The following is a 19656-nucleotide window of genomic DNA, read 5'->3' on the forward strand; positions in this document are numbered from 1 at the left end:
TGAGGGTTTATGCATCGATGGGTGGGTTTTGTGCTCAGTGAGAAAAACAAGAGTAAGTTGAGTGCATACGTCAAACAAAATACACAAACGAATCGATATCAGTCATCGAGATCAATTTAAAATGTTAAAAAAGGTCCTATCTTGCAATGTTAATGAAAATAAAGTAAAAAATACTGGATCTGCCCCCAGATTAAATATTATCTTTCTCCGCCCGTGTCCCATCTTTCCACCGAGTTTTGTAGAAAAGCATTTTGTATTTTTATAATCCTGCTGAAAAATAAACAATCAAACCAACCAAAATCGAACCGATGAACAGGGGTGAAACCTCCCCGACAGAGATACAGATATTCTATTATCCACAGATATTGTGCAGAAATCCCCCTAATTCATCATTATTGATTTTCTTTTCGATGAGCTGGTTTTGTGCTCAGTGATAATTGAATAAGTTGAGCACATACGTCAACCAAACTGTACAAACTAATCGATATCAGTCATCAAGATCAATTTAAAATGTTAAAAAAGGTCCTGTTTTGAAATGTTTAAATAAAAAAAAATCCTGAATCTGCCTCAAAATGTAATGTCTTTCTTTTCCCATCCTTCCAAGGAGTTTTTTGGACAAGTATTTTGCAGTTTTCTGATAATCCAGCTGACAAATAAACAATCAAACCAACCGAAATCAAACCAATGCACAGGGGTGAAAACATAACCTCCCCGACAGAGATAGAGATATTCTATTATCCACAGATATTGTGCAGAAATCCCCCTAATTCATCATTATTGATTTTCTTTTCGATGAGCTGGTTTTGTGCTCAGTGATAATTGAATAAGTTGAGCACATACGTCAACCAAACTGTACAAACTAATCGATATCAGTCATCAAGATCAATTTAAAATGTTAAAAAAGGTCCTGTTTCGAAATGTTTAAATAAAAAAAAACCTGGATCTGCCTCAAAATGTAATGTCTTTCTTTTCCCATCCTTCCAAGGAGTTTTTTGGACAAGTATTTTGCAGTTTTCTGATAATCCAGTTGACAAATAAACAATCAAAAACCAACAGAAATCAAACCAATGCACAGGGGTGAAAACATAACCCCCCCGACAGAGATACAGATATTCTATTATCCACATATATTGTGCAGAAATCCTCCTAATTCATCATTATTGATTTTCTTCCTCGCAAAAGAAACCAGATTTGCTCGGACTGATGAGACCCGAATCTGCTGGTGGCCTGAAAGCAGCTGAAATATCTGATTACAAAATCTAATTCCTGAGTTGTTGATGCGAGCCTCTTGATGCTGTGACTCTTCTCCCTGTGTGGGTATGTGTTACATGCGTGTGCAACGGAACCTTCCCATGTAGAGCATGTGCGTGCATTCCTTCCGACCTCTCACTCCGTCAGCGTGACCTCAGACAATCTGTCCGCCGTGTCCGCCTCGTCTCTCCTGCCCGACCTCACACTGTCTGTCACTGATACCTTATCAAGTGCTATCGAGTAACAGCAGCACCCTCGTTTGTTCTCTCAGGCCTCTGCCGCTCTCCCTGCCACCCCCCCCCCACTAATCACTGTCTCTCCTTCTGTTGTCCCTTTCCCCTCTATCTGTGCATCCCTCCATCATCTCCCTCCTCCCCATCCTTCATTCACGCCACACAGTCTGTAGACGGTTCACGCTCTGGCCCGGATTAAATACATTTGGATCTGGCTGCAGAGTGGACAGTTTTTGTATTTGTGTGCACAAACAAACGCACATGCACACGTTCACGGGCACAAACAAAACACAGACACACACATGCCAGGGGGGGGCTCATAGCGAGTGCCTCCCCCAACTCCCTGAACTCCCCCAGCCCTGCTCAGCACCATCTGGCTCCCCTCCTGGCCCGAGTAGGAAGCCTCTGCTGGGTGGGCGCTTCACCAAAATCTCCTTCTCTCTTATTCCCTTCATTCCCTTCAGTGGGATTCCCCCCCGAACAAACACAACAATTAAACCCTTAGCCCATCAGATGCAAATATTTTTTAAACGATTCTCTCCAGAAATGCTCATCGACAGGAAATCTTTGTGACTGATGCAGCGTTTTCAGCTCCATCGACAAACCGAGTTCACTTCCTACAAAATATGTTTCTTGACTGTAACCCCTGCCAGCTGAAGTTGGGGCGTGGGCGGAAGGAAATCAATCTCCCACGGTGCCACAGGGGGCTTCCGCAGTCGGAGTCGGGGGTTTAGCGCTGGTTAAGTTTGCTTCTATCTCCGGAGTTCAGACACAGGCCTGTATTCCCTCTCCCCCTCATCTCTGCATCCTTCAACCAGTTCTCATTAAATATGGAGCTGCCTGGCTTGTACTCGCTCAGCCCACGGGTAATTGGACATTTTCCCCCCACAGTTCATATTAATTCATCATTTACCGAGCCTGGTATGAGGCACGACTTGAAATCTACAGTCCTGTGGTGGTGGCCTTAGATAATCTTTCTGAAGACTTGAACTCGTCGGAACAATGCAGACAGATACCAGCCAGAGCACAGATGGTGTGAAACCGTCTGGTCCCTTGGAAGCAAACGTCTGCATAATTTGTTGAAGCATCGCAAAGCTAATGATCTGAAGATATCAGATCAATTTGGTCTCAGTAGGATTAGATGACGGGAATAACCCTCGGGGCGATGCAGCCAATGATGCTGATAGAGTCGGAAATGCCCGGAGCGAATGAAGACAAGAAATGGGAATGTGTCAACGCCGATCTGGAGATGATGTTGAGGGTCGAGAATGAGAATAGAGTCAGAATCAAGTCATCAGAAGCGAGAAGGAAGCGAGTGCACACCCATGTTGCTCCTGCAAAGGTTTTCTGAAGCAACTGATTCCACGACTGTTGCAGGAGGAGAAACAGCTGCAGAAAATGAAAAGAAGGGTTGTTCATCCTCTCGTGTCTGAGGAGAGAAGTGGACGTCTGAAGACATTAAAACTTGGGAAAATGACCGAAAAGAAATGCTCGCTGATCTGGAAAGAGTGCAGGGATTTTTTTTTGTGCTTCCTCCCCCAGATAACCGACCAACTAAGGAACCAGAACACCAAAAGGATGTCAGCTCTGTCAAAAGAGGTGGAAGAATCCAGCGTTGTTTCGAGCCTCGGGGGCTTAAAGAAGCCCATCACCCGTTCTACAAGTACAAAGGTTCATCAGATGCCCCAGTAATTTTTATGTTGGCTGATGAGAAAGGAAAACAATGACAGGGAATCGGCCTGCAGCTGAACGAGCCCTGGTTCTCTGAAGTGAATGCCAAACTGACAAAGGGAGGAGGAACTTAGTGCTTTGCCTTAGGTAGAAAATAACTGTAGAGATACAAACGTTCTTTGTATCTGATTTGTCATTATTCATCTGAGTTTAGATTCAGACAGACAAGGAACATAATGGAAAACGAAGTTCTGGCATACTTGTGGCTAAACTAATTAAATGGTTATTGTCTTGAGAAAGAAAATAAACAATAAAATATCTTCTTGTTTTGTCTGAAGAATGAAAAGAGAAGACAAGGTGGATTCCTATGGTCCATTTGTACTTTTAAGTAACGACGATTGAGTACTTACAGATTTCTCACTGACGGAGTCTTCAAACATTCGCTCCAAGGGTTTTTTCGTGGATTCCGTCCCATCGACGAAAACCTGCAGCCACACAAATATAGCATTTAACATCGCTGCTGCATCTAAACGTATCATACTCACAACTAGAAGGAACTTCACACTGAACATTTATTCAACTTTCAAACCTGCATTATTGATTGATTGATTGAATATTTATTTAAGCCTCGGAAAACACATTGAGGGACAAGACCCTCATTTACAATGGTGCCGAGGGTACAATAAAAAGTTGATACATTGAAGAGTTAATACATTGAATAAATAAGAATGAAATAAATATGCATATATATATATATATATATATATATACAGTAATACAAGGTATAAAACAATTTGTCAGTATAAAATACTATGGCCAAGTCAACCATCAGTTACAATCACTGCAGGAGAAGTCAGCTGTACATGAGACCAGACTCGAGAACTCCGTCAATGAAACAAATGAGCACAACCTCAAAGATTTTTGGACCTTGGATTATATCTTTATCTTCTGCATTCTTAATAAAAAAACAATATCTACATTTAAGGCTGTTTAATGGACAACCTGCCATGTCTCTAAACTCTTCCTACATTTACATTAGTATTTATTTATCTGGCACATGTGGTAGAAGGAGGTGACCTGCTCGATGGAGGGATGACCCTTGCTCTTCCTCTTGGAGGTGGTGTCCAGACCCCACAGGGAGGAGAACCGGCTCTTTCGTTTGCTGAAGGTTCGAGGCATCGGCTGGTTCCGCCTCCGGTTGCTGCACTCGGTACGAGCCGCCACCTGCGACAGGGAAAATCACACAAAACATGAATTTAATTGGAACCTTAATTATGGACAATCAACATTAAAGTTGATCATAGACTGATCAAATAGTATTTATTCATACAAGCACCTACGAACAATGCAGATCTACCAAAAACACAAATAAGATTAAAATTAATTAATACAATAAAATGCATAGAAGCAAATACAGGGACAATATCAAAGTTATAGTGATTGACGTGAGATAAAATATGATAAAATAACAAAAACGCTGTATGTTCACTGACAGCAGTACGATGAGTCTTTGCACTATGAGTCACTTCTTGCATTCAGACATAAATGGAGGCGTATAAACACACCAAGACATAAAATCACACATTGTCAGTATCTGCTACTGGAACATCTAGAACAGTTTCAAACTCTCAACCCCCCCCCCCCCTCTCTGACCTACAGTGCAACACAAACAGAGAAACCACTACTGGCATTTCTGGGTTAATTCACTTTGAACTACTGGGCCATGAGCTGCTCTGACTCACTGACTATATGGTGCACACGTACACAATGTGACGCACACGCTGGCATGTATGTGCACACGCATGTGAACGCATTATATAATTGTGTGTGCTCATTGGTCTCCTCACTAGCCTCATGAGACGCACACACACGTCAAACATAATAGGTCAGGTTGTCTTCAAGACTCGTCTCATGTGAGCCTCACACGCAAGAGGACATTTAACTGCCTATTTCACTACAGTGTCTCGTTGGAAATAGATAATAGCAACACTGATAAATAGAAATAATTAATGAAGCAAGTGAAGCAAGAAATACATAAAAAACAAGTCTTAAAACAAGACTTTCATTCATTAATTATGATGTTCTGCTCTTATTTTTGCTCTGTTTCATTGTCATTTAGTTCATTACCTCCGACAACCTTTGTTTGTTTGTCAGCTGGATTTAGTAAAAATGATGGAACAGATTTCCATGAAACTTGGGAGGAAGAATGGGAAATGGGCCAAAAAATAACCCATTAAATGTTGGCCTGGATCAGGACAAAGAATCCAGGAATTTCTTTCTTTCTTTCTTTGATATTGAGTGATATATGTAGAAGGCTAATATTTACGAATGTGTGGGGTACCCAATGCTAGTTTTTAAATCTTAATATAGCAGTTTACATGTGGCTAAAATGTGCTTAAAAATCAGCATTTGTGGAATTCAATAATACAATCTAGAATGTGGGTGATAAAGGGAGAGGATAGTTATTATACAGGGAAGACAGGAGGGAATAACAGATATAGATTGAGAGAAAGAGGAGGAAATGGTGAAGAAAGACTATGGGGATGGAAAATATGGCCGATAAGGAGACAGAGTCTGAATGAGACAGACTCAGACAAAGGAAGTGGAGGTGTAGGCAGCAGAAGGAAAGGGTAGGGGGGGTGGGTGGGGGGGGCAGCAGAGCAGAGAGTGTTAAGCCTGTTTGTGGGAAAGTGCCTCAGGGATGGCAGCTTCCTAACAGAGTTTTTATTGATCCACCAATCGCTGGGAAAAAAAGAAAACCACACTGTGATGTTATGATGAGTGATTGTGTGTTTGTGTGTGTTTGTGAAGCTGGACCACGGAGATACTGTTTCCACCTGCTCGTCTCCAATCTGCTCTTTCCGTCACATGCTACACGTCAGCGTATGGATCACTCCATCAGCGCTTGTGTCATTCTGTTCATCTTCAGATTCCTCGAGGTTACGACATGTGCACGCTGCAGAGCACTGAGAGAATAACTTGTCTTTTACCCGCAGGCTGAAGCCGTCAGCACCAGTGGCAGAGAACAAATGTCCAGAATGCTTTGTTTATTTCTCGAGGGGAATGTTCTGAATGTTGCGACGTGAGGACACTGTCTGCAGGTGCATAGATTTCAATGTGTACATTGCGTACATAGGATACCTTGAGATGTTAAAGGTACATGTAAGGATAGAGTGATAAAACGAGTGCAAGACATTTGGATTATATTTGCAGGGTTAGATTGAGGTCAGGGGGTTGGAATTGTCATATCATTGAATTTTAACTTAATTTTTTCTGTTTGGAGTCGTGAAGGACAGACAACAGTCGTTCAAAATGCACAGATTTAAATTTAAATATGAAGATTTGCAACCCAGTCAAACCACGGAAAGAATGCAGCAAAGAGACAGAATCGTTTCTGTTGTGATTTTGCAGCAATGCCAATTCATGCAGCTGGAGTGAGTTCCATTTGTTTCTACTGAAACTGACTATTTCCATTGTCAGTGCAAAGTGTGAAGCAACTGAGGGCTGCAGAGGAAAAGGCCCAAACATCTAACCTGTGTCGAATATGAACAAGAGGTATACGATTAGTTTGTAACTTTAACTGACAACAAATGTTTCTGTAGCCTAAAGCTGCACAGGTAGCAAACCAACTGCAGGGGCGTTGCAACAGTTACCTGGGGCCCTGGGCTGAGAGAGGCCCCCCCAAGAATGGCAGCGTATCTTCATCCACAGCAACAACAATGAACTCATGTGTATGCATGGTTTGCACTATGTTTAAAAATGTTGATATCACCCCCATGTCCCCTTTTCCAAGGACCCCAAAGTCCCTTGAAACGCTCCTGACTGTCATCAGAGAACCAAACTTGAGTCAACTCTGGCTTGTCTATATTTGGGGATTGTTTTGGCCGGGCAGATTCTAGCTTGTTATCCAACATATAACATAAAGCCTTTTAATCAATGCTCTCCAGCTCTACATGATTTCAAAGCTGATATGTGGCTGTTGTGCATTCCCTTTCCTTTTACTTCTGCATGCATGTCCAAATATAATCGCTTTAACTTAAGGCTACATACGGTGTGTGGTAGTTTGCACATTTGTCAGTCATGCAGAGATCGGTGCCCTCAGTAGGTGTCAGTGACAAGTCGCTCTCTCCAACACTCAGATAAACACACCCACTCTCCAAGCTGGGCTGGAACTGAGAGTGGGCAATTGTGAACCTCTCACGTAATTCCTTCTGCAGCATGTAGAGACCCGTGAGACCGAGGTTGAGTTTCAGATTAAGGAGCTTTGATAAGGTTTAAGAATATAATGGCTGCAAGTTGTGGAATGAGTTGAAGTGAGTGCTTGAATGGAAGTGGAATTCGTACCAGTGCATGGAAGGAAGATACGGAGAAGATGCCCAGTCGTCCCATGGCCAGCTTGGTGGGACGTGAGGCGAAGCCCAGCAGGCGCTTGGGGTTGGGGGGCTCGCCGCCCTGCAGACTGGCCAGGTAGCAGCGGCACCGGAACAGGTCCATGTGAAACCGCTCCAAGTTCTGCTCCCACAAGAAGATCTGAGGGAGGGAGACGTGTGAAGCACAGTGAGAGGGACGGACTCGTGGTTATGTAACACGAGCAAACTTTGCTGATTAGATCCACATTTATCCCTGAGAAGGCCGGAGATGAAAACCACAAGAGAGAAGAGAAGGGTTTTTAAAAATATATATGCATAAAAGATCCCTGTGTTAGATGGTGATTCGGTGGTTTCAGGAGGAGGAGGTGGGAGTGCTGAAGCCCCTGTGGAGAGGTATTACTCACCAACAGCCCCCACCAGCCGCCGACCTGTTGTGCTATGTGCAATGTATCACAGGGTGGACCGTGGGAGGCGGAACACAGGAACACTCACCATGCAACACAAACCCAGATTGAATTTGCACTGGTCTCCTGCCTTCATCCATTTGCTTCAGGAGTTAATACAAATTTTATACAGAAGCTCTTTCCCTGCGTCTTGACTTTAACATGGACCAGAGAGCTGTCTTCTCATGTGAACTCATTTTGAAGTGACATCTGGTCCCGGATAACACATGTCCTAAGATAACTCTTACAAGACGTCACTCAGAGATGTAATAACTCCAAAAGTTACATGATTTTATATGAAATGTATATACTTTATTGTATTACCTACACCAAGGAGGTTGTGATTACATCTGCATTTGTTTGTTTGTCTGCAACATTTAACAAAAACTAAATATCAGGCATAGTTGGAGAAGTGATATCTATCAGTGTGTGTAATTTAGTGAAGAGCTGAATAAAAGTCTGGATCTAGTGAATCTACATGAGGTTTCATCTGGGGACTATTGGGCCTCGGCGGAGGAAGGTGCTCTACTGATCTTATTCAAATCAGCGTAATCAGAAAATAATGTGTTATTCAACTATTATCTTAATCGGGTTAATATCAGAATATAGCTGTCAGTTACAGAAGTCCCAGGTGGAAGGTTTTTATGTAATATGGATTTGTGCTCTTTAAAGTTGACTGACATGCAAATCCCCCACACAAAGGTTAAGAGGTTCACACAGGGAGGCCTTTTGTCGGTAAATGCAATGTTGCTTTAACATTCAGCAGCAACTCCAGACATGCATCGAGTTAGAGAGTAAAGCCGCACGCAATGTTCAGCTGGAAGTGAACAAACCTGATCCTGGAACAGCTTTGACGTGTTTCCATACAGCAATTAAATATGATCAAATTAGCGAAAGACTTTAGGTTCACCTGCCTGCTGCTGTGTGCATCACATGTGTGCTCTAACATGTGTTGTGAATATTCTGCATTCTGCACTCATTCACTTGCATGTGGTTGCAAATGAGCACCAGTCGGGAAAATCTGAAAACATCTGTTGTTGCGAGTGCTCCCTAAGAACATTTTCTCTGGATGACGCCACGAGGTAAAGATGATTTATTGCAGAGTGTTCAGCGTGTGAGGGCATTAGTGAAGTTCAAAGGTAAAGAGATGAGCATCTGTAAAGACCCGGAGGTGTTTTCTCTTGAGTCGAGTGGAAGCTAAAGACCTCCAGTGGTAGAGCTCAACACATGAGATCACAAACCTGGTTTCTATCAGCAGCACATGTGTCTTTTGATAACTTCCTGTTGTGTGTGGTGGTGGGTATTTCTTTGTTTTTCATCCTGAACCAACAACTTTGAGTATACTACTATAGTCCAGGCAAAGTAGCGTTTTACGACCGACTAATTGTAAAAGAATTTTTTTCAGCATAGATCATTTCTATGAGGTGTCCAGAACAACATACTAAAAGTCCTAAGAAATCCTAGTTGAGGAAATATGTTTAATTCTCATCAATGTGTGCCAATAAGGCCCGGCAACAATACACCCCAAAAGGGCTATTTTTTTCCTTTACTCCAATCAAAATAAAACTTTACACAATGAAAGTAACCATGAAACGTAACATTTTTTGTATTACAAGTTTCTTTTGAAATGAATTTGACAAGCGCATGAGCTCCACACTTATTGAATATGTCCTAATTTGCATAGGCAAACACCATTCATATGTATTACAAATACATACATAAATTCATTTTCAAAGAAACTTGTAATACAAAAAATGTTACGTTTCATGGTTACTTTCATTGTGTAAAGTTTCATTTTGATTGGAGTAAATGAAAACAATAGCCCTTTTGGGGTGTATTGTTGCCGGGCCTTATTGGCACACATTGATGAGAATTAAACATATTTCCTCAACTACGATTTCTTAGGACTTTTAGTATGTTGTTCTGGACACCTCATAGAAATAATCTATGCTGAAAAAAATTATTTTACAATTACTTCTATTTTTGGCTCCAAAATGGGCTACTTTGCCTGGACTACTAGCTCAGATCTCCATACCTGCTCCAGTATGGTCTTCCTCTTCTTGCCATCTGTGACCGTGGACAGCTGCATGTCTCCCATCTTCTTCATCTTCTCGTCCATGTCGATCTTCTGCTCCAGCTTGCGGACCTCGGTGCGCAGCAGCCGCACCGTGTCCTCCCTGTGATGCTGCCGGGCCAGAGCGGCGGCGCACGCCGAGTGGATCGCCGTGATCCAGTTCTCCAGCTCCGTCTGGCCGGACGTCTGACAAGGGAAGGGGGGGGGAAGAAAGGAAATTAGGACACCGGACAGCTAAGAGAATTGAAATCACAGCATTACCCTCTAATCTCATCATCATTGAATCATTTATCTTCTGTTTCTTTGAGTGAATGTCACCGTGGACAGATGCCATGAATATAATTAGACACATTTTATTATGACACAATGGTCCCAGTGGCGGATCACTGTCAGAGCTTGACAGTTTGGCCTTTAAACATGTCACACATGAAACAAACACACGGACACAGGACTGGCTTATCTCCCACATGGCTAAATGTCATGTACATTACACACACACACACACACACACACGTGCATGCAAGTCCCTGAGGAGAAATGATTGTGAAATGGTTTATGAGACTCTGTTGTTTGAGCCGTAACCATGAGTTTGAGCACCTCATGGTTTAAAAGGAACACAACAGTTATGTCACAGGCATGTTTTAAATACCAGTGTCTCTCTCTCACCTGGAAGAGGAATGCATCCCCCACCGAGTTGCTGAGGCAGAAGACGAAATTTTTCTTGGGATGTTCCGGAACGGCCTGAACGATGCTGTTCTCCACCCACAGCGAGTGCTTGGGAACGCTGTTGTGGTCGATACCCGAGCGGCCGTCCGAGTCGTACAGGAAAAGGGTGCAGCCTTGAAAATAGAAATGGAGGGGAAAGAAATGTTAAATTAATGTATTCCTCTTTTTTTTATTGGAAGCAATTGGCAAAGACAAGGCTTTATAAGCAAATTTACAAACAACAACACAATAAAAACACAATTGTGGGCTTTTATTGATGCTAACATGCAACATGAGTTCAGGAGGAAAAGTTGGAAAACATTAAATGTATTTTTGTTTAGAGGGACAGGAGGAATGCAGCTGCAAATCCTGCATCTGCATTTTTGAGAGTACGAGATTGGATTAGATACGGACGCCGGCGTAAAATTAAATTGAGACGAGGCCGAGGAGAAGCGATGTGAGGCCACACGAGAGAGAGAGAGGGTGAGAGCAGAGGCGACAACCAAGGGCACATAGCGTGTTCAGATGTGATGTGATTACAGTCTAACAGGAGAGAGGGAGTGAGAGATTTAACAGGTTGGGTTACCATGTTTATCTGAAGGCAACATTACAGCTGCAGGATTTTGCCTAAAATAATATGTTTTGTCATTTGTTTCTGATAGAAACCAAAAGATATCAGTAACTACGGGGGAGATTGGTTTGATTTTGGATGCACAAGCACTTAAGGTCATGGAGAAGACTTTGAGAGGTCATGACGAGGGTCACATGGTCCGGTTTGAATCTGGATCTGAATGAAAACCTGCTGCTCCAAACTTTCTGTCAACTCTCCATAGAAGAACTATCGATGTCCATGCATCACCTTTCAGGGAAACCCAGTAGTGTTTCCACTTGCGCCTCGTTGCAGGTTCCACCTTCTTGTTTTTCTTGTGAACCAGGAAGTTCTTCACGGCCAGAGCTCCTGCCTTCCTGACCGTGCCTTGTGCACAGCCAATCAGAGCGTCCGATGGATAGGCGCTGCTGAGGGTGCCGCTGCTCCGCTCGTCGCTCACAGCCGACCCCGCCTCCTCCGTGCAGTCCCGACCCGGCATCTGATGAGAGGGTCATTGAAAGATAATGATTAGAAACATACTTAACTATATTTTGAAAAGAAATGCACATTCACACACGGGAAAAATAACTTACCCAGGCTTGATTGTCCAGCTCCTTCCGGAAATTCTCGTACACTCCTCCCCTTCCTCCCTCGCCACCTCTTCCCTCTCCTCCTCCGGCGCTGCTGCTCCCGCTGTCGCTGCCGTTGAACACGCTGCTCTCCGTGGCCGAGTACACGGAGAAGGAGGCCGACATGGCTTTACAGCGCCGGGACACCAGCTCGCCGTCCCCGTCGATCTCCGTGGTGACGCCGTCGATGCCGCTGTCGCCGTACTCGCTTCCTTCACCCAAAATAGCAGAAATGTCCTGTCGGCCCAAAAATACAACAGGTTTAGTCGTGGATTATTGATGTATGTACCGAAACTGATGCGTCTGGATTAGGGTTGCAAAGGGGCGGAAAGTTTCCGGTAAATTTCCGGACACATTCCGCAGGAATATTAAGCTCGGGAATTTGGGGAATTTTGAAAAAAAAAAAACAACTATGCAAATTAAACGCTGAGCAATAAAAACATCATTCAAAACCCTATTTTAAAGATGTATGGAATGCAGCACACGCTGCACGTTGAGTTTCAACCCTCCAATGTGCATTCTTCCATCACATGCACAGATAATACCCAGCATCCTTCACTCTACAGCAGGGCTACTGAGGCCTGCTGTAGTGTGCAGGACTAGTCAGGTCAGTTTCGATGATATTACTGGGGAAAATATATTAGCATGCTGACTAAAGATTGTTCATCTGTTCATCTGGTTTCCATTGATTTATCCATCAATTGTAAAATATTTTTACAGACTATTCCAATTGTTTGGCTAACTATTTATATCTCTGGCATTGCATTAGTGTTTTTTTACAAACTTTTTTCTCATCTTATTCTACAGACAATGTAGAAGGAAAGGCTCTGTACATTTGCAAATACTGTGCAAAGACCTATGTTAAGAATGACACAACACAGAGTGCCCAATGTTTCCTCAGGGCTCAAATCAGCCTATGACACAACAAAATGTTTATATTTATAACTGTATATGACAAGGTAAATACAGTTAGTATAAATTACCCACAACATTTCCAGTTTATCCCCTTTAATTCCCGTATATTCCCGTTAATTCCCGTTAATTCCCATGGAAAGTTTCCAACTTTGAATATTCCCGGAATTTTGCAACCCTAGTCTGGATAGAAAAATATGCGAGTGCACCGGTGAAAGAACAGATAAACGTAACAGTGATCTATAGTGAGCACTGTATGAATTACCAATCATGTCAGTCTAAAGGAGGGACATAACACAAGAGGTCATTTCACTCCACTTGCAAGAATCAACCTGACAGCTCGTGCTCCACACAACATCTCTGGGTTTATGTTTGTATATGTGTGTCCTTGGCTGTGTTAGTGTGTGTGTTTGTGCATTTCTTCAACATGGAGACTTTCCACTTTGAGCTGCAGGGTTTTCTGTTGCTTTCACACTTTTCCTTCACCAAACACAGCATCCTTCTGTTCTTTTTTCCTCTTTGTTTTTGCCGTGTTGTCGATCTATTTATATCCCATCTAACATCCCCCTCAGCCTGGCTAGATGAATTCATAATGAGCACTTAGGGTGCATCGCCATCCAAGGGCGCTTGGAGGTTCTGGGAAGGAGTTGAAACAAAAGCCTGGTTTCCCATTTCCACACTTCTTTCTTTATTTACCAACTTTTTTTCTTTTTTTTTCAACCATGACACATGGAAATGATTGAAAGCATTTTTCTAATTCTTAATTCTCCTGATGTGGATTTGTTTTGGTCCATTGTATCCGGTATTAACTGGGTTATTGGTGCGACATCACAGCGTCTTTCTCTTTTATCCTTTGAGTGAGTCTGCTTTTGTAAGATAAGCCTGTGAATTATGATCCAAGTGTCTGTGTCTGTGTGTATTCACAGTGTGTGAGTGGCTGGTGAATGAGGCAGAGAAGATATCATGCTTTATTGCTTTCATTCCTGGAGGGGGAATGGAGAAACCAGGCCATCGTCAGACAAGTAGCCCCGCAGTGACTTTGTATCTGACTTCTTTAATTCCCCTCTATGAAAATACACAAAGAGGAACACACACACACAACTGCAGAGTACGAGCACACACAGGAAATGTCTGTTGTCAACAAAATGTTAATTGGATTGACTGGTGTCTTCTGTCATGCCTGTGAACCGCCTGAACTTTCTGGATACTACTGGTAAACAAGGTCCTCTCTCTCTACATGTACGGGTCTATGTTCCAGGAGGGAGACAGAAAAAAAAGACTCTGATTTTGTATTCACTTGCTTTCTATATTCATTTAAAAGTTAATGAAAAGCGATCCAACCTGGGTGGTTTGTGCACGCCGTCCCTGGAAAGCCGGGCACGGTGCCGCCGGGATGCCGAGGCCGCCCAAGCCCTCGGACAGGCAGTGGGACCGTCGGCAAGGAAGCGTGAACGCCCCGTAGCCGCCCAGATCCTCCTCGGTCGGAGACATCAACCCCTCCTCTCCGTCTCCGCCACAATCGGCCTCTCTCCGGTTCTTCGGGTAGCGGCTCCTCTGCCCCCTGAGGCCGGGACTCTGCTGGCTGCACAGATGGTCCAGAGACGATGCTCTCTCAGCGGAGCCTGGAATGGACACAGGTGGTTAATGCAGGGCAGTGTGTGTATTTTTAAGGGTTGTGCATCCTGATTAGGGTTGCAAAATTCCGGGAATATTCAAAGTTGGAAACTTTCCATGGGAATTAATGGGAATTAACGGGAATATACGGGAATTAACGAGGAATTAACGGTAATAAACTGGAAATGTTGTTGGTAATTTATACAAACTGTATTTACCTTGTCATATACAGACATAAATATAAACAATTTGTTGTGTCATAGGCTGATTTGAGCCCTGAGGAAACTTTGGGCACTTGACTATATGCTTCTGCATCTTTCTGGCATTCTTAACATAGGTCTTTGCACAGTATTTGCAAATGTACACAGCCTTTCCTTCTACATTGGAAGGAGTGAAATGTCAATTGATGGATAAAAGAATGGAAATAGGCTAGATGAACAGATGAACAATCCTCAATCAGCATGCTTATATATTTTCCCGAGTAATATCAAGTTTATATACCCGTGGAAAGTTTCCGGAAAGTTTCCGGAAATTTACCGGAAACGTTCCGCCCCTTTGCAACCCTAATCCTGGTTACTGTTTATGTTACACATTTGATGGGTAATTTACCCTTCACCATATGTGTCTTTGCCCATACATTACTTGCCGACCACCTGGGGCAGCGCTCAGACCTTCAGCAGATAAGGAACCAGCTCGACCTCCTGCTGTGATGCTGAGCTGCTGCAGCTCCTGCACAGCACCAGCTACACTAACAAACCCATCATCAACGGCAACTGATGGACGGCATGATGACCTTCAATCAGTAGACGTGACTTTCTCTGATGATTTCTTTCCTACACTCAGTGACTCTCTGTGATTTCTTTCACCTCCCTCCCCCTCATCATCTGGAAAGTGAATCAAACCATCACTTTATCAAACCATCAGTCGTTCCTCTCTTGTGCAGTGATGCTTTTGAAAATAATATACTGGGTAAAAATACCTCAGTATCGACTGTATTGGTTTAAAACAGGAAATATAACATGCAAGTTATAAGACTCCATGGAAATATATATAGAGTTTGCACTGGTGTTGACAATAACAAGGGATATGCTTCTGATTGAACACAAGAAAAAGTTGGGGATTTATTATGTAGGTTTACAACAAGTATAAGAAGGTTTTCTGTTTGAATCCCTGTTCACTCAGGGTCTTTCTGTGTGGAGTTTGCATGTTCTCCCGTTTTCTGTGTGAGTTTTCTCCAAATACTCTTGCTTCCTCCCACAGTGAAAAGACATGCACATTGGGGTTAGGTTGTTAGTTTCCATATATTGGCCATGAGATACATCCAGAGGTCTGGCTTCAGCTCCCCAACCCTCAAAGGATGAGCTATTTAGAAAATGGATTGATTTATCTTTATGTGTCTCACAAATAGTTTTTGTGTTTCCCATCCTCACCTGCACTGGGGCGTGTGAACTGCTCCTCCTCCTCCTCTTCTCCTCCGTCTATGATCTCCTCAGTGCTGGTCAGGTGCTCCTGGCTCATGTCAGACATGGAGAACTCCAGGCTGTCTTCTCTCCACATGTCCGCAGACTTCGAGCGCTTCTTTTTAAAGCTGCCTCCCTCTCTGGGGCCCTCGGTCATCCGCTGGAGGTACCTCTCCTCCCCGGCCTGGTCTCCCTCCCCCTCTCCCATGGAGTCCTCTCCCCCATCCTGAGCAATGGTGTCCGCCTCGGAGGTTTCAGGAGTCGGTGTCGCCAGCGGGTCGTCGTCTTGCTGGTAGGACTCCGGCCTCATCGTCATGGCAACGCGCTGCGTCCAGTGAGGGTTGATGCCGAACTCTCCGAATTCATCCGTGGCCTCGAAAGGTTCCAGTCCGTTCTCCGCTAGCGACTGGGGGATGCTGGGAGTGCTGGAGGAACGAGTGGAAGCTTCGGAGTTCCTGTGCTCCTGCTTCACTGAAGAGGAGATCCGGGAGCGGCGGGTGATCGGCTGTTTGCTGGAGAGACGGAGCGATCGGGACGTGTGCTTACGGGAGAGTGATCCCGTCACATCGCCATATAAACCACTGTCCCCATTCTGACTCTCCGCGTTTCCCATGATTCAACTGCAGATTCAAAAAAGAGGTTTCTGTTAAACATAGACATCTAAAAATGTGTTATCATAGATCATTATTATAAATCTAGACCACGATTACTTGCTTTAAGTTTGTAAAACAGTGACTTAGTTGTTTTATAACTTGTCTTGTGCCACATCTCTGATCTCTCTCTTTCTGCTTATGAAGTTCATCAAGCTCATTCCAAGGCAGATACCCCCTTAATGCAGGAACAGGAACATGTGTTCTGAGGTAATGCAAAATATTGCAAAATATTGCAAGAACAATGAAAGAACAATTTGATGGAATGCACACAGTGGGACAAAGGCATATCACAAATACTATAAAAAAGGAATGTTATTAATTACTGGGATGTTGCAAAGAATACCTGGAGTAATATCAATACCGACAAAATTAAGATGTAAACCAAAAAATATTGCGGTTTGGGGCTCTTTACAGGTGGGAATCAAAAGTTTAATTCTGGAGTCCCATCAAATTATGATTATCTGAGCATTAGTCAGATTCTTAGACCTCTATTGGGTATTTGATTTAATTCTGTGAAGCAGGTTTTGTTAAAGAAAAAAATGGGTTTGTGGAAAAGCATGCAAAAGAACTGGAAAACCTAATTTATTATTTTTGTGCAAAAATAAAACAGTATTTTAGTTTTCTTGTTTAACGACCTGTTATAAAAAACTTTCAAACCAAACTGCAGGTTGTCAAAAACCTTTCAGGAACCTTCCTGCCCTCTGAACAAAGACTGATCTTCACTGTCAGCTTTGAGAATTCAAATCATGACCAGGTCAATCACAGACTTTCATGTCCCATTGACTAATGGTGGAGTATCAAGGGTATCCCGGATCTCTGTGAGTCCTTTGTAAGAGCCGAGCTGTCAGACAAATGAGAGGGATCAGGTTTCCAGAGTCGAGCTGGAAATTCCCTCGTCTATTTGTGGCTACTTTAACTGACCTGGACAATTGGGAATTTGCTCGAGACATCGCACTCAGGCGATGTAGCACAGGGACAAAAAAATAAAAAAATAAAATTGTCATTTTGAGCATAAACACGACTAACATCTCAGAGAAGGTCCCTGAAGGTTTTGTGGTTTTGCTCCATTAAAGTACTCAGAATGCATCACAATCCCACCCAGCTTTTAGGGACTTTTAAAACTCGAAAAAGCAACTTTGTTCTTTCCTCACGCATTTAAAAGATGCATTTGAATTTGGGTCATTTAAAAGTCTTTGTCGCTCTCTGCGTACTTTTGGATCTAGACATTCAGGAACACTTATTCTCTTGGCCGAAGCAACAGCGGATGCAGTGGCCTCTGCAGTGAATTTTGTTGATCGTTAAGTAATCTCAGCTTCACCTCATGCTGTGTGTTACATAAGCGCACGGAGCTGCTGAGTCAACTGCTGTCAGATTGTTTGCTCGACTGTGAATCACACAGAATCAAAGCTACACCATCAGGTTCTCAGTCGAAAGTCAACCTGCAGAGAGAGGCCGAGAAAAATCCTCTCAAAGTCAAAAACCTGTTTTATCAAATGATTTAATCATTTATAATTCAAATATGATACATTACTAAATAAAACATTCAAATAAACTGGTAGGATTGTACAATGCAAGACAAAATAAAACCAAAGCAGCTATTTGGTGGCTACCTGTGGTTAAAGCATCTGCATCACCAGCATCCTCACATCATTGTGGTGTCGTCTTTCATCCGGCCGCATGACCCTCCGCACATCCTCGGTCGGTTTCCCCCTGAGATGAACAGGAAGAGAGGGAGGGAAGTGTTTCAGTGCAGAGCTCTCACAACTTCAAAGTGACCCGACGTGTCAAACGCGCACAGAGGAGGAGACGGAAGACGAGAACGCACTTCTGAAACGAGTGCATCTGCCAGGTGCATGACATGAGGCAGGTGAGGAGAGGCACTAGAGAAGGGATGAGGGAGGAAGGGATCCTGGGATTCTGCGGACAGTGACTGTGCTGATATAATGCAGTGAGGCAAAGTCAGTAACAATAAATACATATTTAAATGCACAAAACCTGCACACAAACTCACAGATGATCAGGAGCACAAAGCACAAATCTTCTGAGCCCGACGGGAGGAAACAAAAACCCACAAACAGCCGTAGATTCTTTGAACTGCTCCCTGAAACTCATCGGCAATGAGAAACCGTGCAGGCGTGTTCAGGCTTGTGCACAAAACATTTCGGGAAAACACCCCTTGTTCCCTTGCAGACAAAGAGACACATGCACACACACACACACACACACACACACACACTAACACACTCGCACACGCTGAAATGACAGAAGATGAAAGCTGCCACAGAGTATGATTTTCTGCTTAAGACTCAATTAAATGATCCTTGCCAACACGACCTAATTTTCTCTAATACCAGCCCTGAGCTGCTTAGAGTAGACCATGATTTCCATAATGTGCTATGTATAGTGTGAAGGTATGCAAGTGCTGGCATGCCTCGTGTAGATTTGCACATATTTTCCGTTCACAACCATGCAGAGACAATTTTAATTTGTATGTGTGATCCTTCTCACTTGGCTGAGATAGGTATTAGGAGTTTAGCTTGGTAGCTGGGTTCTGCAGACACTTTTCAGATGTTTCAATAAAACAGAAAAGTCATGTAAGAGAAACTTTCATGTGTAAAAATGTGAGAAAAATGGGATTTCATACACTCATAAACATATTTTTTATACCTTTTGCTAGTTTTATGTTTTATCCTAAGTCTTTGTTATAAAGCTAACGTGTTGTTATTGATCTCTCTGTCTTTGATTTTACTGTGAAGCACCTTGAAGAGAATTTATGAATGAAAGGTGCTGAATATATAAAATGTATTATTATTATTATTACTAATATTATTATTATTATTATTATTATTATTATTATTATTATAAGTTCCTTAGATATGGCAGATTTTTTGGAATCACGATCCATGAATTATTCTCAAGGAAGTTTGGGAAAATGTCAAATTCATTTTGGCGGAAGTGATAAACTGTCTTTATCTGTTGTAAAGTAAATGGTGGCCTGTTTCAATTTTTCACATCTGGTGTAACATCTTTTTTTAAGAGCACTTCTTCCCTA

The 19656-nt window shown here is 42.9% G+C and overlaps 1 protein-coding gene across 1 annotated transcript in view; it reads right to left on the minus strand.

The window, feature by feature from the left end:
- Positions 1-18284, minus strand: part of LOC133019560 (rho guanine nucleotide exchange factor TIAM1-like) — a 40267-nt gene extending 21983 nt beyond the window's left edge. Inside the window, exons 1-10 of the mRNA XM_061086087.1 lie at positions 18215-18284; positions 15922-16571; positions 14219-14499; positions 11930-12202; positions 11607-11835; positions 10709-10881; positions 10004-10228; positions 7500-7685; positions 4233-4379; positions 3566-3640 (exon numbers count right to left, since the gene is read on the minus strand). Of these exons, the coding sequence (XP_060942070.1) occupies positions 3566-3640; positions 4233-4379; positions 7500-7685; positions 10004-10228; positions 10709-10881; positions 11607-11835; positions 11930-12202; positions 14219-14499; positions 15922-16564 (2232 nt within the window). The 5' untranslated portion in view covers positions 16565-16571; positions 18215-18284. The remainder of the gene's footprint in view (positions 1-3565; positions 3641-4232; positions 4380-7499; positions 7686-10003; positions 10229-10708; positions 10882-11606; positions 11836-11929; positions 12203-14218; positions 14500-15921; positions 16572-18214) is intronic.
- Between the last annotated feature and the right edge of the window lie 1372 nt (positions 18285-19656).

This window comes from Limanda limanda, chromosome 14 (genome assembly GCF_963576545.1).
Source record: "Limanda limanda chromosome 14, fLimLim1.1, whole genome shotgun sequence".
NCBI classification, from domain to species: domain Eukaryota; kingdom Metazoa; phylum Chordata; class Actinopteri; order Pleuronectiformes; family Pleuronectidae; genus Limanda; species Limanda limanda.